The 22,463-nt window shown below is 47.4% G+C and overlaps 1 protein-coding gene across 5 annotated transcripts in view; it reads right to left on the minus strand.

The window, feature by feature from the left end:
* BDNF (brain derived neurotrophic factor) overlaps positions 1-22,463 on the minus strand; it is a 40,875-nt gene that overhangs the window by 17,381 nt on the left and 1,031 nt on the right. Inside the window, exon 1 of one of the 5 annotated variants that reach the window (XM_064656975.1) lies at positions 22,431-22,463. This exon is cut by the window's right edge and continues 145 nt beyond it. The exons of 1 other annotated variant lie outside the window; for it this stretch is intronic. Coding sequence is in view for 1 of the 4 variants with exons in the window: in XM_064656973.1 (XP_064513043.1) it covers positions 3,456-3,458 (3 nt within the window). In the remaining 3 variants the exon portion in view is untranslated. Of the gene's footprint in view, positions 1-3,455; positions 3,853-4,383; positions 4,499-4,887; positions 4,989-22,430 lie in introns of those variants that run through there. 3 more of the 5 variants (XM_064656976.1, XM_064656974.1, XM_064656973.1) reach the window with 3 other exon arrangements.

The following is a 22,463-nucleotide window of genomic DNA, read 5'->3' on the forward strand; positions in this document are numbered from 1 at the left end:
GCAGAGCCAGCCCGAGCAGCCTGTGTGGTTCGTGCATCTCTAGGTGGCAGTAGTTGCTCAGATTTTGAGATACCATAAGATGCTTATCTCAAATTTAGCAACCAGTATTCCTCCCATCCTCCTAGAATTGCCTTTCCTAATGTGAAATGTGACCCCCTCCCCCATTTCTTCATAATTTATAGTAGTCTGTAGCTGAGTCACAAGGATTTCTGCATTTTCCTAACCAAGTACACAAGAAAAGAAGTGAACTGCCAAAGGATTGAGGTAATTTATAGCGTAAAGCATCGAGAGCTTCTAGTCGATCAAAGGACTCAGAGAAACAAATATAAGAACAATCATGCCTTCTGTTCTCTACAAATGCCACGGCCAGAAATAACTGTCCTAATTAACTGGTTTCAGAAAATGACTTCTCTGAAAAATACAATATTCTTACCGAGGAAACTATACAACTGCCACAGCCTTACAGCAGCTGTCACCAGGGCATGAAAAATCACTGATGGAAGTTTCCTTTTGCTTTCTCCGGTTGTCCACGGTACTCATCTTCAGACAGTTGTATCCATTCATGATGGCTAAATTACGCTGTAATGGGACATTCTGCTACCACTAGGATCAGTGTCACCAAGAACCACAATCACACCGGGTCAGTGTTTTCACAGCTAACACTCTGTTCACTGGTTATAAAGGGTAGAAACTTTGCCTGAGATGAGGTTGGCTTTTTGTTGCTAAGACTCTTCCTGTTCAGTCCAGTCCATGGTGTTCTCAGTATTTCAGACTGCTCCATGTTCGTGGTTGCTGTTGGGTGTAGTAGTTGGACCCCACCACTCTACAAGTTCTTGATAATTAGGTCCTGAATGTTGACAAGGAGGAAAGGCTGAGCCTGACCCTACAGATCACCTATGCCTTATGCATATGACTGTCCTGTTCCACATGGACAACTCCTGGAAACAGTGCTCCCCACTGGGCTGCTCAGAGCCTGGAGTTGGTAACACGTAAGCTTAAGGGACCACAGCAGAGTTGTCTGTATGCACTGCACAGCAAAATCTATTATTTATTGTTTGAATTACAAGAGCACTCACAAGTCCTTGTCAGGTACCAGGAAGAGAAGACAGGCAAGACTGTCTCTGTCTCAAAGAACCCGCAGTCAAAGATAAAACTGAATAATAGGTATGGATAAGGAAAGGAAACAGTAGGATTTGTGAGTTGACAGACAGCACAGCCTACCAGCCCCATCCCAACACATCAAGCCATTCACTCTGTACACACCTGTGCTGCTTCCTAATGGTGTATCACAGCAAACAGGAGTTGTTACACACAGCACCTTCCCAGCTGCAGCTGAAGACAGTAAGTTATTGAGTTAACACTTCATTTCAGCAACACACAAAAATAGCTTGGCTTCAGTGCCTTTTAAAAGCTTCCTTTTAAAGGGTGTTTACAGCTAAGCATTACCAAGAATGCCAGTGTATGAACTGATCTAAGAAATGATTGAGAGTTTCCCAATTAAGCAGCATTTCAGCTATTTAGGAGGAACCAAGTGCTCGCAACATATGCTTGAAAACAGGTCAAGACAAGTCAGCAATTAACCTATTAAAAGCACATATCCTTTTCTAGTGGAGCCTCCACCAATTCACACAATGCCTAACGTGAGATTTCTAGTGTAGGCACAGGGCACATTCTTAGAACAACTTTTCAGCCTTTTATACAAACCAGGAAGGCAGGTATGGGACATACTTTTTTTTTACTAGGATCACACTTACCACACAAGTCACTCAGTAGAGTGAATTGTTTCTCATGTTCATGCAGTGCTTGCCCATAGGAGGGCTAAGAGGCTCTCCTACTTTCAAGTTACCTGTGACCTGCCCTGCACCCCTCCGGAGAATTATCTTCTGAGCAAAACACGCAGCTTCTTGTGTTTTCCTGACAGCAACAGTAACAGTTGCATAAAGTGCTACAGGTACTGCAAGGACTTTTAACTGCAGCTACTTTCAGCTCAGCACTGTCACTTTGCTTTTAAGCAAAGCACAGAACCTTATACATTCTTTCCCTATATTCTTTCACATGTTAGCGAGTCTTTAAAATCCTTTGCGTCTGTGCACTGCATTTTGTAGTATTCCAGCACACTGTAGTACTCCCATAGCACTAGTGTTACAACATAATGCCTTGGTGCTTAAAAGCATGCTGCTTGAAATTAAACTTTTTTCAGTTTAGTCCTACTCCCTCCAAGATAAAAGTCCTTTCCCATTTCCCTCCACCATTATATCTGCATTATTCAGATAAAAAAATGTTCTTCATCTTTCTGACCTGGTTTACCCTGATTTTACAGCCATATAACAACAGGATCTATCCTGCAGCTCCGGAAAGCAGAGAGCACTGGCAACATGAACAGAAGGCACACTGCTTACATATGGGTTTTCCCAGCCGAGGTTCAGTGAAGCTGAACATTAAGTGGTAGTACTACGGCAGAAAATTGTTGTGAATTACAGAGCCCTGCAGAAAGGCTCCTGTATCTACTCGTGTTAAGTAAACAGCTGAAACATCTACCAGCTCCTTTAAGGTATTTTAGAGTTAAAACAGAGCCACTGCCTTACCCTGAGACCAAGGTGAGGGACAGCCCTCGCTCCTGTAGAACATCACTGTTTGTCTTCTCCCTCTCCCCAGGTGTGTTTACACAGCCAGTGCGGCCGCTCCACACACAGGAAGCCGTAGTGTCCCCCCTGACAGCTGCTACCTCCTCTCGTGTGCCAAACCACAGGATTCGCATAGAGCCAAGAGCGTCCCCTCTGCCTGTGCTGTCTTCTACACCTACACTAACTCTGGGCCATCACTGGGCTCAAGTTTTCACCCAAAGGCTTGCAGGCAGCGCTCCGGCTCTGCAAGCGGAGCCATTGACTCACACCAAAGGCACTACCCGGCACAAAGGAGCAGGACGATACGACGACCTTCTCGCTCGGGACAGCCACCCATGCGCAAACAGAGCAAACCCTTCACTTCTGCACAACCAGCCACTCAAAACTGGTGATGTGAGAGTTCCTCCCACCCACGAGCAGGTGGCTCATTACCCAGCCCTTTGCTCGTATCTACAGACAACCAAGGAAATTCATTTTAAGTACTTATCACCATGAATTAAAGATTACAGAAATACTGGCTGAAAAAAAAAATGTATTGCCAGGATAGATTCTTTGCATTCATTATAACTGTGTTACTAGAAACATAAATAAGTAATGACTATTGATCTTGCATAACCTCAGAACAGCAAACTACAATAAACTGAGAGGAAAAGGACATATCTTAACTGGAATGTACAAACCAAGACACCAACAGCACCTCTTAAAAATAAACAAGCAAAGCCAGCGCGGCTCACAGCTGTAACACCTCACGCTTTTAATTCTAGTAAAAAAATCACCGGGACAGCACGAGGTTTCCAAAGTATTAATTACACATTCGCCAACCAAATTTACCATTTAACCCGTTTCCTTCTGGCTGAAGGAGTGTCTGACACCCCGATACGAACCCACGGCCGGCGCGTCCGGCCCCGCCGCTCCCCTTCCCGGGCACCTCCAGCCGCTCAGGCCGCCGGGCTCCCGCCCTGCGCCGCCTGCCCTTCCTTCCTTCCTTCCCTCCCCGCGGGCTTCCCGCGCCCAGCGGACGGGGGAAGCGGGAGAGGCAGAGGACAAGGCGCCCATGGCACCGGATCCCGGTGAGGGTGCCCGGCGTGCTTCACATTCCAGCGACGGTCCAGCTTCAACAAGTGCATCGCGCCCCTCCCTGACGGCACCTCGCCCGCCAGCGCCGGGGCGGCGCCCGGACCCGGCCCTGCCCGCAGCCCGGCTCCTCCGCGGCCGGGCCGGGCCGTGCCCCACCGCCGCTCCCGCCGCGGGCGGAGGGAAGGAGGGAGCGAGGGACGGAGGGAAGGAGGGAGCGAGGGACGGAGGGAAGGAGGGAGCGAGGGACGGAGGGAAGGAGCGAGGGACGGAGGGAAGGAGCGAGGGACGGAGGGAGCGAGGAGGGGGCCGGGGCCCCACCGCGCGCCCGCCGCCAGGGGGCGCCCCCCGCCGCCCCAGGGCCGCGCGCCGCGCCCCGCGCGGGGCTCTCGCGCCGCCGTCGGGGAAGCGCCGGCGGGTCCCGCGCGCCGCCCGCAGCGCGCGCCCGGCCGGGAACGGCCCCGGGAACAGCTCCGGGAACGGCCCCGGGAACGGCCCCGGGAACGGCCCCGCCGGGCCGGCAGGTGCGGGAACAAAGGGGTCGGGGCTGCCCCGGGCACCCCCCACCCCCCGCGCCCTTCCCGCTCCCCGACGCGTCTCCCCGGCCAGCGCCCGCCCAGCCCCGCAGTCACCCGCACCCCCCGAGCCCCGGCCCCTCCAAGTTTCCTGGCGGGGCGCCGCGTACCTTGTCGTCCACACAAAGCCTGTCCGGGTCCCCTCCGGGAAGTCACATCCTCTCCCGGGCGCCCAGTCCCACCGGCCACCTCCCGCCGCCTCGGCAACACAGGCGGCGTCTCAAGTGTCTCATCAAAGCTTTATGAGGGGCGGGAGGGCAGCGGAGCCGGATCCCCCACTCCCGCCGCCCAACCGGAGCCTCCCGGCCCAGCCCCGCCGCCTCCTCCTCGCCGAGCGGCTTCGCCCCCGGCCAGCGGCTGCGGCGGCCGCAGGCACCGCGCTGCCCCGCTTAGAGCCTCCGCACCGCCTCCCGGCCCCGCCACCGCCACCGCCCCCGCCCCGCCCGCCCGGCCCCGCTCCGCTCCCCTCCGCTCCCCTCCGCTCCCCTCCGCTCCCCCGGCGCCCCCCGAGCGGGGCGGGGGGGTGTCTGTTCGCCCGCCAGCGGCGGGATATTGGTTTACTCCGCCGGGTATTAAGCAAGCCCGATCCATTTAAATATCGCTCCCGCGCTGACCTCTCCGTAGTTCGCCTATTAAGAATGCAATCAAGATAATAACAGGCATTGCTTATTAATGAGCGCCCCAGGTAACGTTACACCGGTGACTTTCTGCAGGCGCGCAGCGGGCGCTCAAGTCCCGGCGGCCCCGAGGCGGCTCTGCCCGGACCGGCACCGGCACCGGCACCGGGATGGGCCGGGGACGACACCGACAGCGGGGCCGCCCGTCGCGCCCGCGCCCGCCGGCGGAGACAGGGGCGGGCGCGGAGCTCGTGGATCTCGGGCGAAACGCCCTGCTCGGCTCTGCCCCGCCGTCCGCGGGGGGGATTCCGTACCCCCTGTCAAAAATCTGTCTGGCCGTTTCCCCCTTCTGCCCGTGCAGCACATACAGTAAATTATTGATAGTGGAAATTGCATGGTGGAGGCAATAATGGCATCCCCTGATTGAGTAGCTCCATTTGATCTTGGTAAAGACAGAGAGATGGCACGATCCCTGGCTGGGCTGGCTGCGGCGAGTGGGAGCGCACGCATGTGGCTGGCGGGGCACAGTACCTTGTGCCACATCCCACGGCACAGCCAGCCGTGGGACAGGCACTGACTGCACCCCCTGCCCGGCTTGGGCTGTGGTGGCCCCACCTCTGTCCTTCCCTGTCCCCTCACTGGTAAAATTGGAAGCGGTTGATTTTCAGAAGAAGATATCCCAACTCCTTTATGAATCGGTTAAGACACGTATGTTTTTGCACCTCAAGCCTGACTGCCATCTAATTGCAATTAATGCCAAAGGCCCAGTCACTCCAGCACACTTCTGGCCATTTATTTATACCACGAGAAATGTGTGAAACTCATTGCTGCCCTCAGACAGTCTGACTGCTTGTGTGCTTTTGCTATGAAACACCTGCATTGATTAGATTGGTAAAGTAATAAAATAAGCAAGGCGTTTGAAATTCAAGTACACCTAACACTTTCCATATAAACCAGCTTTTAATATATATTAAGGGAAAGATTCCTGGCGGTTAATAACCCTTGCAGCTTTAAGAGCTTCTCTGAAAATCGTGTTTAAGTACCACATTACCATCCTTCTTGCACTTGGGGGTTTGGTTTCATGTGTTTGAACTAAAAGTGTCACTGAGCTAGAAGACAGTTCTACCTCTTTAGCCTCGGTGTTTTCCAGTCAAAATCTACTCAATTTACAAGAAAGGAGACAAATTTTCAAAGTAAGTCCTCACTAACAGCCTGGGCCTGAGGAATCACACTCAGCCCTTGCTGGCTGATAGTCACTAATAGAGGTAGCTCTTCAGGCCAAGTCCTGCTCTGATATTTCTGTATTATTAAAATTCTGCCATTAGGAATGCATCAACCTTTTCCCACTCTAATACACTGACAAAACCTTATATCTCTCAGTGATAATGTTGTGTGGATGTTCGAGACCTATTCCAAACATGGTATTGTAACTGGCACTTCCTAAGTTGACATGTGCATTTTATTTACCTGTTTTAGACTTCTCTCCACAATGCCATTCCGCTTTCCAGGTGTGACTATATTAGTGTGGGTGCCTGATTTCACCAAGGCAGCATGTTTTCAGCAGCCTTTTTGTACAGTGATAAGAGCACAATTTCAATATTCTGTGTTCATAAGATGATGCCTGCAGATATTTGGATGATCCACCAGTCAAGTTTAACAGCAGCAGCAGAGGCTACTTTAATCAGCTGTAATGTAATACATTACACATGTGTTATTCCTGGAGGAAGGACTCTTCTCCTGGTACACTAGACATGCAGATGAGCAGCAGCGAATATCATGCTTTAGAAACACTTAAGCATCTTCTGGCCTGTTCTCAGGAGCGAAGGAGAAGGCATGTACTCTGAAAAAGTCTGCTTGCAATCAAAACAAGTTTTTAATTTTGGAAAGGAAGTGTGTTACGGACCGCCTGACAAGTCCTCACTCTGTGGTACGCGCTTTCAGCTCAGCTCTGCTAAGAACGTGAGAACCATTAATTCCAGGCAACCATGAAATTCCAATTTTGCTCTGCTACAAACATGCTGCCTTTTGCGCCGGTGTACGGATTTTCCCGGGGAAGAGGTGTGGTCAGAGAGCTGCTGTATCTTGCTGGTATAATCAGCCCTTTGGGGATTATTACCAGCCAGTGCTTGATTACTGAGAAAATGAAAAAAGTAGTGTAAATAATTACCTGTTTGGATTTTTAATGCACATGCATGCTGGGCTTCATAGGTTTCAATCGGACCCCGACTTCAAGGAGAATTTTTTATGAATGAATGAATGAATCCCAGAAAATTTGGCCTACAAAGTATTAGTTTGTGAAGCAACTGATAGTCATCACATGGAGACACTGCCCTGGTTGGAGCTCCACTCCTTTGTCCATAAGATGTACTATAAATGTGGAGGTTACATAACCCCTCACCATGGAAATTTGTGGGATACACAGGATGCAAAGATCAGACAGCCTGATGTTTACTTGGTAGCCCCAGAAAGAGTTCTCTCTTGTCGTGTCTGACAGAGATGTCTTCAGCCTGTCTCAAGAGCAGCTATGTTTTTCCCATTTGGATTGTACAGATGTCAGAAGTGAGTGGCACTCGAAAGGAAAGTCACACCACAGGCTGCATGAGGAAGAAATGGGCAGGCCAGGCCCTTTTCCAGTGATTTCAGATAATTCAGTGTATGGAGCCTCTTGGTGTTATTGTCACAATATGCCCACCTTACAGCATTTACTTGTGTAAACCGAGTGTTTCTTTCTGTACCTGACTTATAAAAATTATTATTTTTGTATACAAAAATCACACTTCACCCTTTTCCATACAGCAACAGGGAAAGAGCATGAGTTGTCAATCAACATAATGTTGATTTATCCCTGCAGTAATATCAGATTGCTTGCAGGAGGGTAAGATCATTGCTTTTTGCTGAATTCAATTTAAACTGCAGCATAGGCACTAATGATGCTGTAGATACTATAAAGAAGAAAGCAGAAGCACGCACATCTGGTTTCTGTCTCAGTGGAGGCTATGCATTATAGTGATTGATGTACAAGGTCCAAATTTACTGATAAACTAATTATATGATAAAGTAGTTTGTGGGGCTCTTAAATTCCCCCATTGTAATTGTAAGAGAAGCAATAAAAAAAGCCAATACTTGAAAAGAGTAACGTTCTTAAAAGGTCCATAGTTAGTCGATAGGTAACTGGTGATTCAGTCTCCCCCCCCAAATGTGTCTTTACACTCCCATTTTATTCACGTAGTATCTTGACCTGTTTTTGAATGAGAAAAAGGTCAAGAAGCTGCAATTTGGACTGCTCCTCACTCAGCTATCAGGAAATATAAACTAATCCTGATTACAGAAGGGACAATGCTGTTGATGTACTTGGGTTTTGACGCTAGAAGGTTTTTTTTCTATTAAAAATTTTAATTGGCTGAGGTCAGTTCTTATATCATTACAAGCATTTTAAGTTTAATTATATTTATTCATGTTTCCTAGTTACCTTTATTTGCTATTTTTTCACATTAAAGGGCTGGAAAGTTCATGGAAATAAACTTTTCCAACTCAACTAATGCTAAAAATTGCAATGGATTATGTACACAACTGGGAGTTGCAGGCATGGTGCATTTATAAGAAGATGACTGGGCTGTGATGCCACTCTATGATGATTCAGGAATCACAGCACACACAAGAGAGCCCCTCGTGCTCCACATTAACATCAGTGACACTAGAAAACCCTCAGCATCTTTGAGGACCAAACCCAAATTCTGCTCAAATTTGTAAAATCTTTGTAATCATACAGGCTGTGACTGAGATGATGAAAGAAGGATGGTGGTGATCAGTTCCCCAGCCCACCCCTTGCACCCAGGGGTTGGCCAAGCTACAGTCACAGGCTCTCCTGGGCACCAGCGTTGTGTGGTAACGCCCTGGGGTTGGTGGGACTGGATCTCACAACCTCATGTCCAGCTTGCAAAGAGTTGCCGTGGTTCTGGTCTGCAAGCAGCTTGCTTGGTTACTGGAGTATACTCTGTGCCTTAAATAGCACAGGGTACTTGCTCTTAATTTCGAGCTTAATTTCGCTTTCAGTGAACAACATCTGTCAAGAGGCCTTTCGGCCTCATTTTAGCAGGGAAAGTATTATGTGAAACAGCAAAGACAGGAATACAAATCCAAAGATCTTTCATTAGACATAGTTTGTAGGCTGCATGTGCACAGGATAAAGCAGGGAAACCTACCCTTTCAATCACAGGCAGCACAACCACAACATTTTTCCTCAAGAAAATACCACCTAATAGCTCAGAATCGTCACCCTGCAGCTACAGCAAAAGTGATTTTAAAACTCCAACAAAGAATTAAAATAATTGGTCTCTTCTCATGTCTGCTAGAGGTATGCCAGCTTTCCATCACATGGTGGGATCTGTACCCTGGATTTTGTTCCATGCCTTCTAGTCAGGGATTTTAGCATGCTTTATGTGCACGAAACTGCTTCTCTGACAGCTCTGTGGTAGGTGCAGATTAGTTTTTTGCAAACGAGGAAATACATGTGTCTATTATACATAAATTTATTAAGCTGCTCATGAACATACTTGTTAGCTGAGCACGCCCCTTCTGGGTTTGTTTCTGGCCACTGCTCATATAGTTGTCTCTATTGGCATCAAGTGTCATAGAAATGGAATATATGTGTCATCTGTGACAATTACCACATGCATCGAATGATGCACACCCACACCCACACCCACACCAAGAAAATCCTCCCCATCCCAGCCTCTAGGCTTCCCTTTTGGGGTTTTGCATGAACTCCATGCACTGCTTGGACAGTGGGAGTCCTAAACCACATACGAAATCCCTCTTCCCTGTGCAGAAGGGCTGGGGGAAGCCAGGAGGACAATTCACCCTTCGTCCTGACCACCTGGTCCTGTGGCCAGTGTTGAGCTGTGCTAGGCTGGCCCCACACTGAGGGGTAGAGGGCAGCTGTCGAGGATGGTGGCACAGTCAAAAAGGTGAAAACAGGGAAAAAATTAAGAAGAGAATGAACACAACCCAGCGGCAACATTAAGAGTTGGGTTTATCGTGCCCTGATGCTTTAGCACTCACTAAAACTGGCTCTTCATCTCCTGAGTGTCTCTGCCTTACTGCTGTTGTTTTGGAGGCATGTTTAATAACCCAGTACCTGAGCAAAGAGCAAAGTATCTGGGCTGTGTCTGAGAGTATCCAGTGTACTGGGTGTCTGGCTAACGGTGCCTGAGCCCTTCCCCACCCACCCCTGACCTTCCTGCTAACAGCCCAGCCATGGCTCCACTGCAGCAGGCAGCAAAGAGGGCACGGAACAACAACAAAAATGCAGACTCTGAGGAAGCTGCAGACATGGGAAGGGAAAAAGAAAATCCCCTCTTCTCCAAAGACGTTGTGTGTGATTCCTTGGGATGGGGGAAACCTGAGCCGAGCGTGGAAAGATTAGATGGCTGGAGATGCACTCCTGTGACGAATCAGGCCATTGGAGCTCTATGATTAAAGAAGATCAGAAAACTGTTGGTGCACTTGTGGGTGAAAGGTGTTGGGATTGACTCATCTCTCCTTTCCTCTAAGTATTCTGTGGGTTTCAATTAGATGCAATACAGTGGATTATTTTTAATATTTAAAGGGATCAGATTCCAGAGGGTTCATAAACTTAGACAGCAGCTTGTCGGAGTAGGTATATGCCTTACCAAACCCTCTTTAGTGCATAACTGTGGAGAGCATATTTTGGGTATGTACTAAAACTAAGCAAGCCCCCAAATCCCAGGTCTACAGCCCTGTGAATGCCCTTCTGTAGTTTATTTCTCTTTAGGCAACTAAAATCTCCTCAGACATCAAGCTCAAGCGCTCCATTCGCCAGGTGCGGCAGCTCAGCGATATTGCCCGGAGGGTGATGGGTGATAAGAGATCTAAAGCAAACAGTCAGGGAGGGGAGGTGGAAGATGGATGGTGTTGGGTGCTGGGGGCTGGTAGCTGTTCTGGGGTGCCCACCACCCACAGGACCCTGCTCTGGCCAGGAGCTGGAGGGAGGGATCCTCCTTGGGCACGCGGAGATCCTTGGGAATGAAAAGCATGTGTAAACATTAAATAGTTCTTCTGGCTCTACTGCCCTGCACGACTTTCATATTAAGGTATTTTACGCTGCCCTTAGTTGTCTACATCTTCCCAAAGAGGTTAAGGTGCTTTGGCTCAGTCCCTCTTTAAAGCACAGCCACGTCAATACTTTTAACAAGCTGATGTGTTTAAAGATGAATTCAGGGTATTTTTTCTTTAAATAGGGTATCAAGCTATTTCACCTAAGAAACAACCCTGGAGTTCAAAACATTTTCTATGTTAACCACCTAAAACATTAAAGAGAGAAGTATTTGAGGAATGGTAGATATTTTTGTTAATTGCAAACTAAAATTATCAGCACAGCAGTAAAAATTAAAGATAGTCCTCAAAATGAAATCCAGACCACATTATGTTCTCCTCCTCCAGTTACTGTGACTTGCGGCTCAAGAAACAAGTACCGGATTAGTCATGTTAAAGCAAAAATTTCCCCTGACTAGAACGTTTCGTTTGCACGGTGCCTTTTCTGTTTATTGAGCACTCGGGATTGTTAATCTTTCAGTAATTTAATGACTGGAACCATGTTGTGTGTAAATGTTACTACATTCCACTTCGGAGATTAATAGGCAGCCACGTGTCTGTCCGGCAGTTTTCACTTGTCCAGATAAAAGGGATGGTCTGTTTATCCACGGCAGAGGAGCGCCCGGGTGGCATGTGAGCACTGACAGCAGCAAGAGACACCACTGGGGCATGTGTGAGCTAATACACAGTGAAAGATGCCAACAAAGAGGGTGCCGTCCCCACTTCCTCTTTCCTTTCCCTGCAGCACCCAGCCCCAAGGAGTGGGAATGGCACAGGGGCCTTTATTCCTCTGCGCTGGCCAGACAAAATCATTTCATTGACTTGCATCGCAGAATTGCCTTAAATAGTAGCTGGTATCAGTCTAGCTGTATTTTTGAGTACTCCAATTAAAATATTATTTTCCTCCTCACGAGTAAGGTATGGGGGTAATTGGATGCGTAGCTGGTTCTCTCTCTGCAGCACGTGACGTGCTCAGACTATCATTTATAGATGCAGAGAGATGGGAACAAGACACAGGGCGGATGTACGGCTACTCTGGAATTCAAAAATCCTGAAATATTGATTCAAAAAATCAATACAAATTTTAAGCTATTTTAAAATAACTTTCCTCACGTTCTACACCATTTCTCAAATGGGAAAACGTATCGATTTCTCTGCCCCAAGCCTGCACAAGGACGGGGTGGCTCTTGAGGTGTGGTGGTGGGGCAGGAGCATTCAGCAGTGGAGACACGGCCACCACCACAAAACCTGTGCGAACATAACCCTAAGCAGGAGGAAAGCAGTCCCGCATTTGACATGCTCAAAGCCCCTTTATTTTTAGGGTTGGATACAACTCAAAGGCTACTCAAGTAAAATACACCCCTGGCTTTGGCAGGATATTTAGTGGGGCCTTTCTTGGTGGTTCAGGACTCGTGCCATTGGAGTATAAATTCGTAAACAACGTTATCTACATTTATTTTCTGGACACTGTTTATTTTTCATGTAGTTTATACATCTGAAACGTAAATGCTTACAAGGGAGTGGTAGCTTTAAACACCTCTTTGTATCATTAGTTAGCCTGCTTAATCTGCTATAATTTATTGCAACTTGCAGTTGTACTCATGGTGCCTTTACTTATTTGAATATAAACACCACTCAAGTCAGCAGGAATGCTAAGTTTTTAAATCAGAAGGGAGCTGAGTGCTAGATTTTCAGCAAGGACTTTGCAGCAAGGCATTAAAACCCTTATTTTAGACTTTTGTTGCGTTTCTGTTTGATGCTTTACCCTGCTACGTGCTCCGAGCAGAATCATTTTCCCTTCCAGGCATGTATAGCTTCTACCCCATTGGTTTCTTAATTTGGGTTAGATCCCGTAATATGAAAAATATACTCTGATATTGCACCTAGAGCACATTGATGAGGCCTAAAGAGCTCTTCTGTGATGGGAATTAAGATCAAAAAGGATATGGAATTTAAATATTCAACATTTCTTCTTGGATATGAAACAGAAAAATTGTTTTGATGCAAAAGTCATTGCGACAGAATATGTTACTTAGGCTCTAAGACCATATTAGGATAAAATGGCTTTTTTATATAGGAATTGCACTGAGAGAAACTCCTTCATATGGAAATTATGACATTTTGTCTATTGCTTCTTACTACAAATGTTTAAAGGATCTGTTAAAAATATTCTTTTAAGAAGTCATATCAAGATAAAAGAAAGTAAATAAGAACCAACACAATTTTCAGTCTTATTTCTGATTAGCTTCTTAATTTAGACCCCGTTAACTGCCAGAAAATTTCACCAGCTACCAGAGCTGGGGAAGCATAACTGACTACATAGTTTATTTTGCAGTTTGGGTTTGCTGTGCTTTTGTCAGGCCCTCACCCTTGCAGTGAATGAACGTTGTGCTAATTCCACATACTGATGGGCTTAGAGAAACTCAGGAAAAAAGGCTCAGCCTGAGTGCTAATACAAATGAAAGACAAGCAGATGAAAAACACATTCTCATTGTCTGTTTGACAAACTGGTACTAGACCTCCATCTAAATTTAGCCAATTGATTTTTAGCTAACCATTAATCTTTACTAACACCCCACAGAAAGCACGGACTCAGAAGTCAGTGGACAGCTTCCATCATCAAGGCTTCAGATACAGCCAGGCAGGACACGCTTGCAGATGGCTGAGGGATTGCTAAACTAGATTGCCAGGAAGATGGACCTTTCATCCCATGTTCCCCTATACTGGGCAAGATGCATCTCTATTTCTTTTCCATCCAAGCACTGCCTCCCTAAGGTGGGCCAGCCTTGGGCCTGCCAGGTCTCCAGCACTATCCATCACTCCCGCTTGCCTGTCACCTCCTGGTGCTCCCACACCTCCTCGCTGGCAGGGGGGTCAATGCAGCCCACAGGAGCCCTGCAGGGAAGTTCTGCTGCTGATCAGAGCCCCGGGCAGCTGCCACATGCAAGCAGCTGCTGGTGAAATGGCCTCTGGTGGTCAAGGAGGCGAGTCAGTACCTGGCTTTGGTCCTACCCTGTTGCTCTTGGACAGGCCGATGGACCCAACAGAAAATAATTTGGAAAGGTCCATCATCTTTGTCTTTTCCTCTGGCCTGAAGTGTATGCCTTGCATTAGTCTGAATTTACACCCTTTGATGTAAAAATCCTTTGTCTGGAAAATCCATATGGAAAATGAATAGGAAATTCTGGCTGTTTTGAATTAACTTTCTAGGTTTGCCTTTTTAAGGACTTAGCCTTCTTGTCAGATATTTTGGTTTCCTTAAGATTTGAGAACCAGCAGAATTTTCTTTAGGGAATGCTGCAGAAAAACTTTGATGGGAAAGTAGATGATAAAAATAACTGTTTGGTGCCAAAGGCAGTGGACTGGGGATTAAAAGCCCCTCTGAAGTCAGAGACATTTGGGTCTTGGAAGGAGCTCAAAAAAAGAGGTGAGAAAAGCACTGGGCCTCCTGGGCTATGACCATAGTTGGGCAGCTAATTCTAGGTGAAGGATTTGGGAAGAGGAAAACAACAGGTGGTGGGCGGAAAAAGCACGAGAATCAGATCTGCCTGGGGAATAAGTGGTGGATAGAGTGACGGACTGCTGATATAGGAGTGAATGCCACAGAGAAAGAGAACAGGTGAATCTATGATTAAACTCTCACCTCTTGCACCACCAAGAGCTTTGTGAAAGACTTATGCGCAACAACAAAAAGCCCCAAACCAAACAAAACCCAACCAAATGAACCAACTCAACAAACAAACAAACCAGTATGGAAAAATCCTACAATTAAATAGTTGTTTCCTCGGAAGAGGATGAGAGCAAAACGTGTGACAGATATTAGTCATGCCACTTAGAAAGGTGTTCAATGATGAATGATGAGTGTGGTGCAAGGACTTAGAATAACTTAGTCAATAAACCAAATTTGGGACACAGAAAGAGATTTGGATGGGAAATACTGTAAGATTCACTCCTGTGAATGACTCTGACCAATAGATACTTTATTCTTTATTTGCTCCCTGATACAACAGGTTTTCAGCAATAGAATAAGGGGTTTCATACTTCAGGCTACAGTAAGAGATGTACAGAAGTAAAGGACATTTGAGATGTATCGTCATCCACTGGAAAATTCAAACCCTGGATTTAGCCTCATTTAAAAACTGCTAAGGCTTTTTGTTTTCATGGTCAGTACTATTTTATCAGCTATCTGTTTACAAAATTCAGCCCAATATCCTCTCAGATGGTTTTATAAACTTCTGGCAGATGTGAGTGAACATGTATTTGACAGAGCCAACTAACACCTAAGCAGCTCCCGTCTCGTGGCCTCTACTCATGACTCTTGGTGCATCCCATTCTCAGTGGAGTTGGTTGGGTTTCAAAGGTATTTGCTGTCAGAAATCAGCCGCCTTTCCCCCCCCCCCCCTCCCCTTTGGTAACCACCTGTTTCCCTGAAATCCATTAAACCCATTGTCTTTTCATGATATTATTTTGCTTTGAATCTGAATATTTTATCAAATGTCATTGTCAGACTACTGATGATAGCTTTAGAGGGAAATACTGGAAGCATCTTTGAACACTCTGTAAAACAATATAGAACTGAGTTTGTGTTGAAAATATTGGAAAAAAAAAAGATAATTTTGAAATGTCAAATATTTTCACAGCTCTGTCTGCCTTGACAATGTATGGCCTTTTCTGATTCCCCAGGGAAAATCTGAATGGGAGCTAAGTGACAGATACAGAACAACCTGTGGGCCACCATCCTTCTATTGCTGATGTTTCAAGGTAACATGTAAAAGAATAAAGAAACCTGAATGCATGATCAGGGCTGAAGTCAATACTTTGACATTTCCATAGCTGTACAGGTTTAGTGTCTCTAATATTAGAAGAATATGCTGCAAGAGTGAGCACGTTAAGTCTTGTCTTAGGCTCGAGCAATCACCATCTAAACAGCCTCCATCATTCTCTTCCCATTCACAAGTGTTTCTTAAAAACATATTCTACATATAAAAAACTGCAAACTTTTTGGGTTTGGTTTTTTGGTTTTGTTTGTTTGTTTTTTGGGGTTTTGTTTTGGGTTTTGTTTTGTTTGTTTGTTTTTGGGTTTTTTTGTTTTGTTTTTTAATTTATGGTATTTTTTTACCTTTTTCAGTGCTCAGAGGGGAGTTCAGTAACATCTCTGTTGGAAGTAAAAGAGCTGGAAAGGTGTGCCACGCAACACACAAGCTGTATAGGAACCAAGCTTTACACTCTGTGGGTTATCAATGGAACCAGACTCGCTGGTCTTCCCTCCTGTCTTTCTTTAAAGAAGACACATTTACAGAGCCAACCCCCTGAATGCTGTCCATGTGCTTCTAGTCTTGCCAAACAGATGAGAGAAGGGTTAAACCTGAAGCCTTCCCACTGCCAGGGTCCCTTCCTCCTCAGCATGCCTCTCCCTTTTTCTTTTACTGCTTCGACTTGTATTTTACCATTTGTTATAATAATGGAGTCTAGAGTGAAGCTTGTGGCCCCATAAACTTTAGACATAATTTTAACTGTGTCAGCTTTAAAAAGTCAGTATCTGCCTCATCAAAGGGCAATCATGTCCAATGTGGGTGTCTCTGTCAATTGTGTTTTGAACTGCAGCAATAATCCAACCAAACCATGCAAAGAGCTTCTCTACACCCACATTTCTTAATTATCATCATGAGACTGAGGTAGCTGAGACCAGATCTATAATGTTTTCTGGATGTCAAAATGCCCACACACCTTCTGTAATCCTTGTGCTACCAGCCCCCTTTCATATTGCTTTTAGTTGGTCCATCTAATTATCTACTACCATAACTTTTTACTGCATTATTCCCAAATCCCACAAAGGCTCTGTTTAAGAAAAAAGAAACAACTGGTCTGATGAGACCTCCTTAACTGCACAATCTTATAAACATTTTAGTGGATGATAAACTTGTCCTCACCCCTTTCAGAAATGAACCATTATTTTTTTTACAGTCAGGTAAGACCTAGGGCCTTAAAAGTCACTGCATACATTACATCCTAAACAATGCTATTTCTTGGGAGCTTTGGGGTCTACTGTCCATTTGGAGAATAAATAAGTTCATTATTTTCACATGTGCTACAGTCAATAAGGATCTGGAATGGGAAAGTAGCAAAAATGTTATGACTTAATGAACATGTTGCATAATCATTCTTGCCAAATGTCAAAATAAATTGGAGGCCAGAGTGTACAGTTTACGCTTGTTAAATTGGGGTTTTGTGTGCTATTTTGGGAAGGGAAAAAAAAAAAATAAAAAGACAGACCAAACCACGAAAAGGCAAGGGGAAGAGAAAGTATACACTTGGCCACTTCTGGCAAGACTTTGGTCCATTACAGTCCCACCACTAATGTTCCCTATGGGAGACAATACAACAGCCTGGGACTGTGAGGAAACCGCTTACCGACAGCAGAGCTGGCTCTGTGGCAATGTCCTGGCCCCAAGACTCTCCACGAGCAAAGGAGGGGCAGGGGCCAACCCCCCGCTGCCCAGCTTATGCCACGGACCAGACCTGGCTAATCCCTGCCTCTCTGGGAAGCGTCAACCTGTGCCAGGGGTGGAAATCAGTCACATCCATTAGCGACTTCAAAAGACTTTTTCCATCAGGAGACTATGAGTTTGCACTGGGCCATGAAGTTCAAATGAAAACACGAATAACGTGACTGAAGCAAGATTTCACTTTTGCTGGAGACTGTTGTGAAATGTCAGATCAGTTCCACAGGTAGCCCATCGATTCCACTTTTGGCATAGAGGTACTGGGAAATGCAGGTTTTGTCTACGTTACGCAAAGAGTTTTCTGTTTGTCCAAGCGATGAGTAGCTTGAAAGCTCTGAGTTTAGAAATATCTACACAGCTGAGGACCTCATCTGTTGAACACCAAAGCGTGTCACAGCTATTTTCCCTTTGAGACTGCCTCAGGAAGAGACCAATTAGGATTCCATGGTAAATAAAATTATTCCCATACTTACATGGTTAGGAAAATAGGTCTCTCCAACTGCATGCTCAAAAGGCAATCAAAGCAACATTATTCTTTTGGAGTTAGATTTTGCCTTATTTATGGTTTTCCCCATTGAGCACATGTTCCGGCAGCACCGAGAGGCCACATGGACTTCTTACTTCCCTTCCTGCTTACTCACTTCTTGCTTCTTACTCCACCTCTACATCTAGTAATGGGAGTGCCACAAAAGTGCCTGTATTTCTTGCTGCCTGCGTGAAATGCGTGGATTACAGATATGTGGCTTTCATTTATTTTGTTTCACGACACAAGGAGGGGGGAAAAATCCTTTTCATACACCTACATCTATCACAAAGCAACTAAGAATAGAAGCAATATTGAGACAGATGGAAATGTTAATGGTGACAGCTCACAAGCACGAATCACACATTTGTGAAATAATGAAATGGGTGGGCAGTTGTTATATGAACTCCATGTCAGTTGGTATGTTTTCCTGGCTACAGTTTTGCAAGAGTATGTCTCAGAGATATTTTCAGTTCATAGGAGAAGCCAGCGCCCTACCCTACACCTTGCTGGCACGTGGGTGTAGGGATTCACCAAAGCTGGTGAGCAGCTTGCATGAGAACCTGCTCATCACGTGCCCTGGGCACTGCAGGATGTCCCCTGACATTTCCCTGTCAGGGCATTTTAGTATTCCTAACAATGTGGTGGGAGAGACACAGAAAGGAGGTGTAAAAACGCTTGGAAACTCATACACAAGAGAAACATTGGATACTCACACTTGTTTCAAAATCCTACTTTCAGGCATACAAAAGTAATACCTTTTTTTTTACGTATCATCTGCCCATATTCTGTGGTCCTTATGACTAGCTGGACTTGCTGACCACAAATGAAAATGAGGATTACAAAAACAAGTCCTGCATTTGTTCATTTTTTTCTTTCTAGTTCTTCATGCCCCAAAAGCCATCAAATCCATTTTAAGGACCACTTTGACAAGCCTGCTTTTGCTAGCCCTAGTTTCTTAGCCCCAATCTAATGTTAGCTCAAAGGGGAGGGAGCCGTGAAAGTGTCTATCCATATGTATTTTACCTTGTGCTACCTGTCTCTTTCCCAAGGTCTAGGGAAACTACTGATTTCCCACAATTTTGAGAGGTACAGTTTCTTACAGATCCTTTTCACAGAACTTGACATGACTATTTTTTGCTAGAGGAATGAACTAGTTCTCCTGAAATCTCATGGATACTCTCTTTGTTTGCGTATCTGATTTAAAAAAATTCTAGCACCTACATCTTCAAGTGCTCATTGGTGATTTACTACAGTGATTCATGGTAAGACTTACAGTTCTAAGGAAAATCTGTCCCTTGGGATTCATCCACCTTTCCACAATTTCTCATGGCAGGGCAACCGTATGCCACCGTATTTAGGAAGCAACTTATGGTAAATAAATGGCACACAGTCTGCATTTTCTTAGGGCATTTCTAAGAGCTCAACAGCATTGGTGTGATAAAGAAAAGAAATAAAGGACTTGCTGTAAAAAGCCAAATGTATGCGTCCAGCCACCTCAGATTAATGAAATGCTAGACATTAATCCACCAGCACACATGCCTGTGAATGGTGGCCACTAAAAATAAATACTGAGAACTATCAGACCATTTGAAACAGGAAATTGTTTAACAATGCTGAAAATCCAAGAAGTTACCCAAATGGAGAGCTGCTGAGAATGGCAAACTTGCAGAGGCAATACCCATGTCAAACACCATATTAAAAAAAAAAAATCTCATGCTGGACACAGACACCAGACAGACACCAAACCACTGAAGACAACACTTGTGGTACTAGGTAAAATAAAACTATTAAAAAAAGGGGAAAGATAGACTGCCATGTCAAAACTTTGCAGGATGAAGAGATATTCAAAGAAGACTGGACATTTTACGGTGTCATAACGGTAAGAGATGAAAGGTGGTGATGAACCACCACCAAAGTGGTGACAGCTCTTGGAGAAATAGTAGATACTAAAATCAATAAAGCTACTTGCAGATTAAGGTATGAGTCACCGTGAGCAAATGTGACCAAATATGGCCCAGTGTCATTTGTTAGCAGCTGCCTGTCCCATGTGTCTCTGCAGAGAATCATTAGAATTCAAGAGAAACATGGCAACAGAGGCAGAAAGGAAATATCAGAGTTTTTTAAGAGCTGGTAAGAAAGTAATGGGTGCAAACCTAAAATATAGGAAGATACACAAAATTATGCATGGAGTGGAAAATTCATATAAATAGAAGCTCCTTGGCAACCTCCTATATAACAGAACAATTTATTTTGGGAAGTGGATAGATTTTTAGTAGGGCTCATCAACCATTAGTTCACAGTGGATGTATCCAGATATTAGCTCTACCACATGACTTTATCCTCTGTGAAAAAAGGTCAGAGGACGTTTCATTATGAATTTAATGAAACCAACACTGCAAACTACGAGTGTTTGAGTTTCACCCAGCCCGCAAATGACGGATGCTGCTGCGACCTGACTCTTCTCGGCCTCCTCTCTCCTCGCCTTAGAGCTGCCAAGAACTGCCTCATATGGCACCCTGACAGGCATCCCCAGCAAACGCAAGTTCTCCAAGTGAAAATGGAAAAATCCACGGAGGGATCCTGCCCGGCCCCTTTCCCCGGCCGGCCTGGGGGCGGGGGGCGCGGCGCGGAGCCCGGGCCGCCGGCAGCGCATCTCCCGGAGAGGAGAGCGGCCGCTTCGCTTTCGTGATAAAAAAACCCCCAAACCCCGCCACCCCAAACAGATACCACCGCAGCAGAGGCGCCAGGTGACCGACTTCCGTGGGAGCCCCGCGCCCGGCGCCCCTCCGGTGCCGTCCTGCAGCACCTCCATTTTGGCTGCGGCCGGTGCCGGTGCCCGGCCCGGCTCCGGTGCCGGGCGCGGCGAGCGGTGCCGTCCGGGGGCCGCCGGCGAAGAGCTTCTCCCGGGGCGCGGGGCGGAGTGGGCGGCGCAGGGGCGGCATCCCCGCCGCCCCCATCCCCGCGGCACCGCGCCCCCGTGCCCCCGTTTCCGCAGGACGGTGCCTCCTGGGGGGAGGCGGTCGCCGTGGCAACCGCGGAGGGGGCGGGGGGGAGCACCGGGGGACACCGGCGGGGGGAGCCCGGCCCGGCCCGGCCCGGCCCGCGGTGCCCTGCGCGGCGGCTCCGCCCGGCTGCGCGGTGGGGACGCCGCCGCCTCCCCCGCGGCGGGGCCGGCATCCCGCCTGCCGGGGGGTTCCCTGCTCGGCGGCGCTACGTGCGAGCCGGAGCGGGAGCCCGGCGGGAGGCGGGGGCGGCGGGATCCGCCCTCCCTCCCTGCCTCCCTCCCGCCCGGCGGGGCCCCGGCGCCGCAGCGGGGCCCGCGGGGCGCCGCCGGCTCTGCCGCAGGGAGCGCCCGTCGCCCCCGCGCCGTGGCCGCGTTTGGGGGCTCGGCCGGCCGCCCCTCGGCTCCGCCGGGGCGGGGAGGAAGGGTGGCTCCCGGCGGCCGGGATTCCCCGGGAGGGGAGGCGCAGGCTGGCTGGAGCGGGGCGGCGGGGGCAGCGCGGCTCCGTGCGGACCCTCCTTCGCGGGAGCGCACTGCCCCCGGCAGCGCGGGGAGCGGGGGGGTGGGCGATGCACAGCCTCTCCGTGCAGAGCCGGGGACCCCCAGAGCCTCGCTACCTGCGAGCGCTGCTGCTACCGCCGCTGCTCCGCCAAACTGCTGACTTTCCAGAGCTTATTTTTAGCCCGGAGACTAAATATTATTAGCTACATTTCTACGTAGGAAGAATCGGAAGCGAGCGGAGGGGGGGGGGGGGGAGTGTGGGGGGAGGCACTAGAGATAGGGAGATGAGCAGAAAGCTTATCCGAATGATCTCCAGTTGGGGGGGCTGCGTTTGGGTTTCAGGCTTGTCAAACACACACACACACACGCACGCACGCACTCACATCATTAATTATAGCAAAGTAGATGCGGATATTGGATCATCAGCAATACATGCACGGCTCTCCCTTTCAGCCGTAGGTTGCGTACACAGAGGGGTCAGTTAATCTCCATGTAGGTAAAGATCAGCTGCGTCTCTTTATCTATGTAAGATCAGTCGTGCACAGTGCCAGCTAGAGCTCAGCTGCATCTCTTTAGCTATGCAAAATCAACTTGCATCCTTAGCTAGGAAAAAAAAAAATCCGTCGCATCTGCATCTCTAGGTAAAGATCAGTTGCATCTCTTCCCAAAGCATGCACACGCACATAGACGAGATTCCCAGGTTAAATCAGGCACAACTTAACTCAACTCGTAGTGCAGTCTCATCCAGCTTCTCCTACCTTTTCTAGTCCTCACACACCGAGCAGCCAGCAAGGTAACAAAACTAGGCAAAGAGCAGGCACCCATTCCCGCACCACAGAGAGAGAGAGAGGCAGGACCCGGAGGGGGCCGCCGAGGGGGTTCCCCCTCCGCTTACCTTGGTCACAGCTAACACCACGAGCAGTGGCTA

The sequence above is a fragment of the Pseudopipra pipra genome, chromosome 6 (assembly GCF_036250125.1).
Source record: "Pseudopipra pipra isolate bDixPip1 chromosome 6, bDixPip1.hap1, whole genome shotgun sequence".
NCBI classification, from domain to species: domain Eukaryota; kingdom Metazoa; phylum Chordata; class Aves; order Passeriformes; family Pipridae; genus Pseudopipra; species Pseudopipra pipra.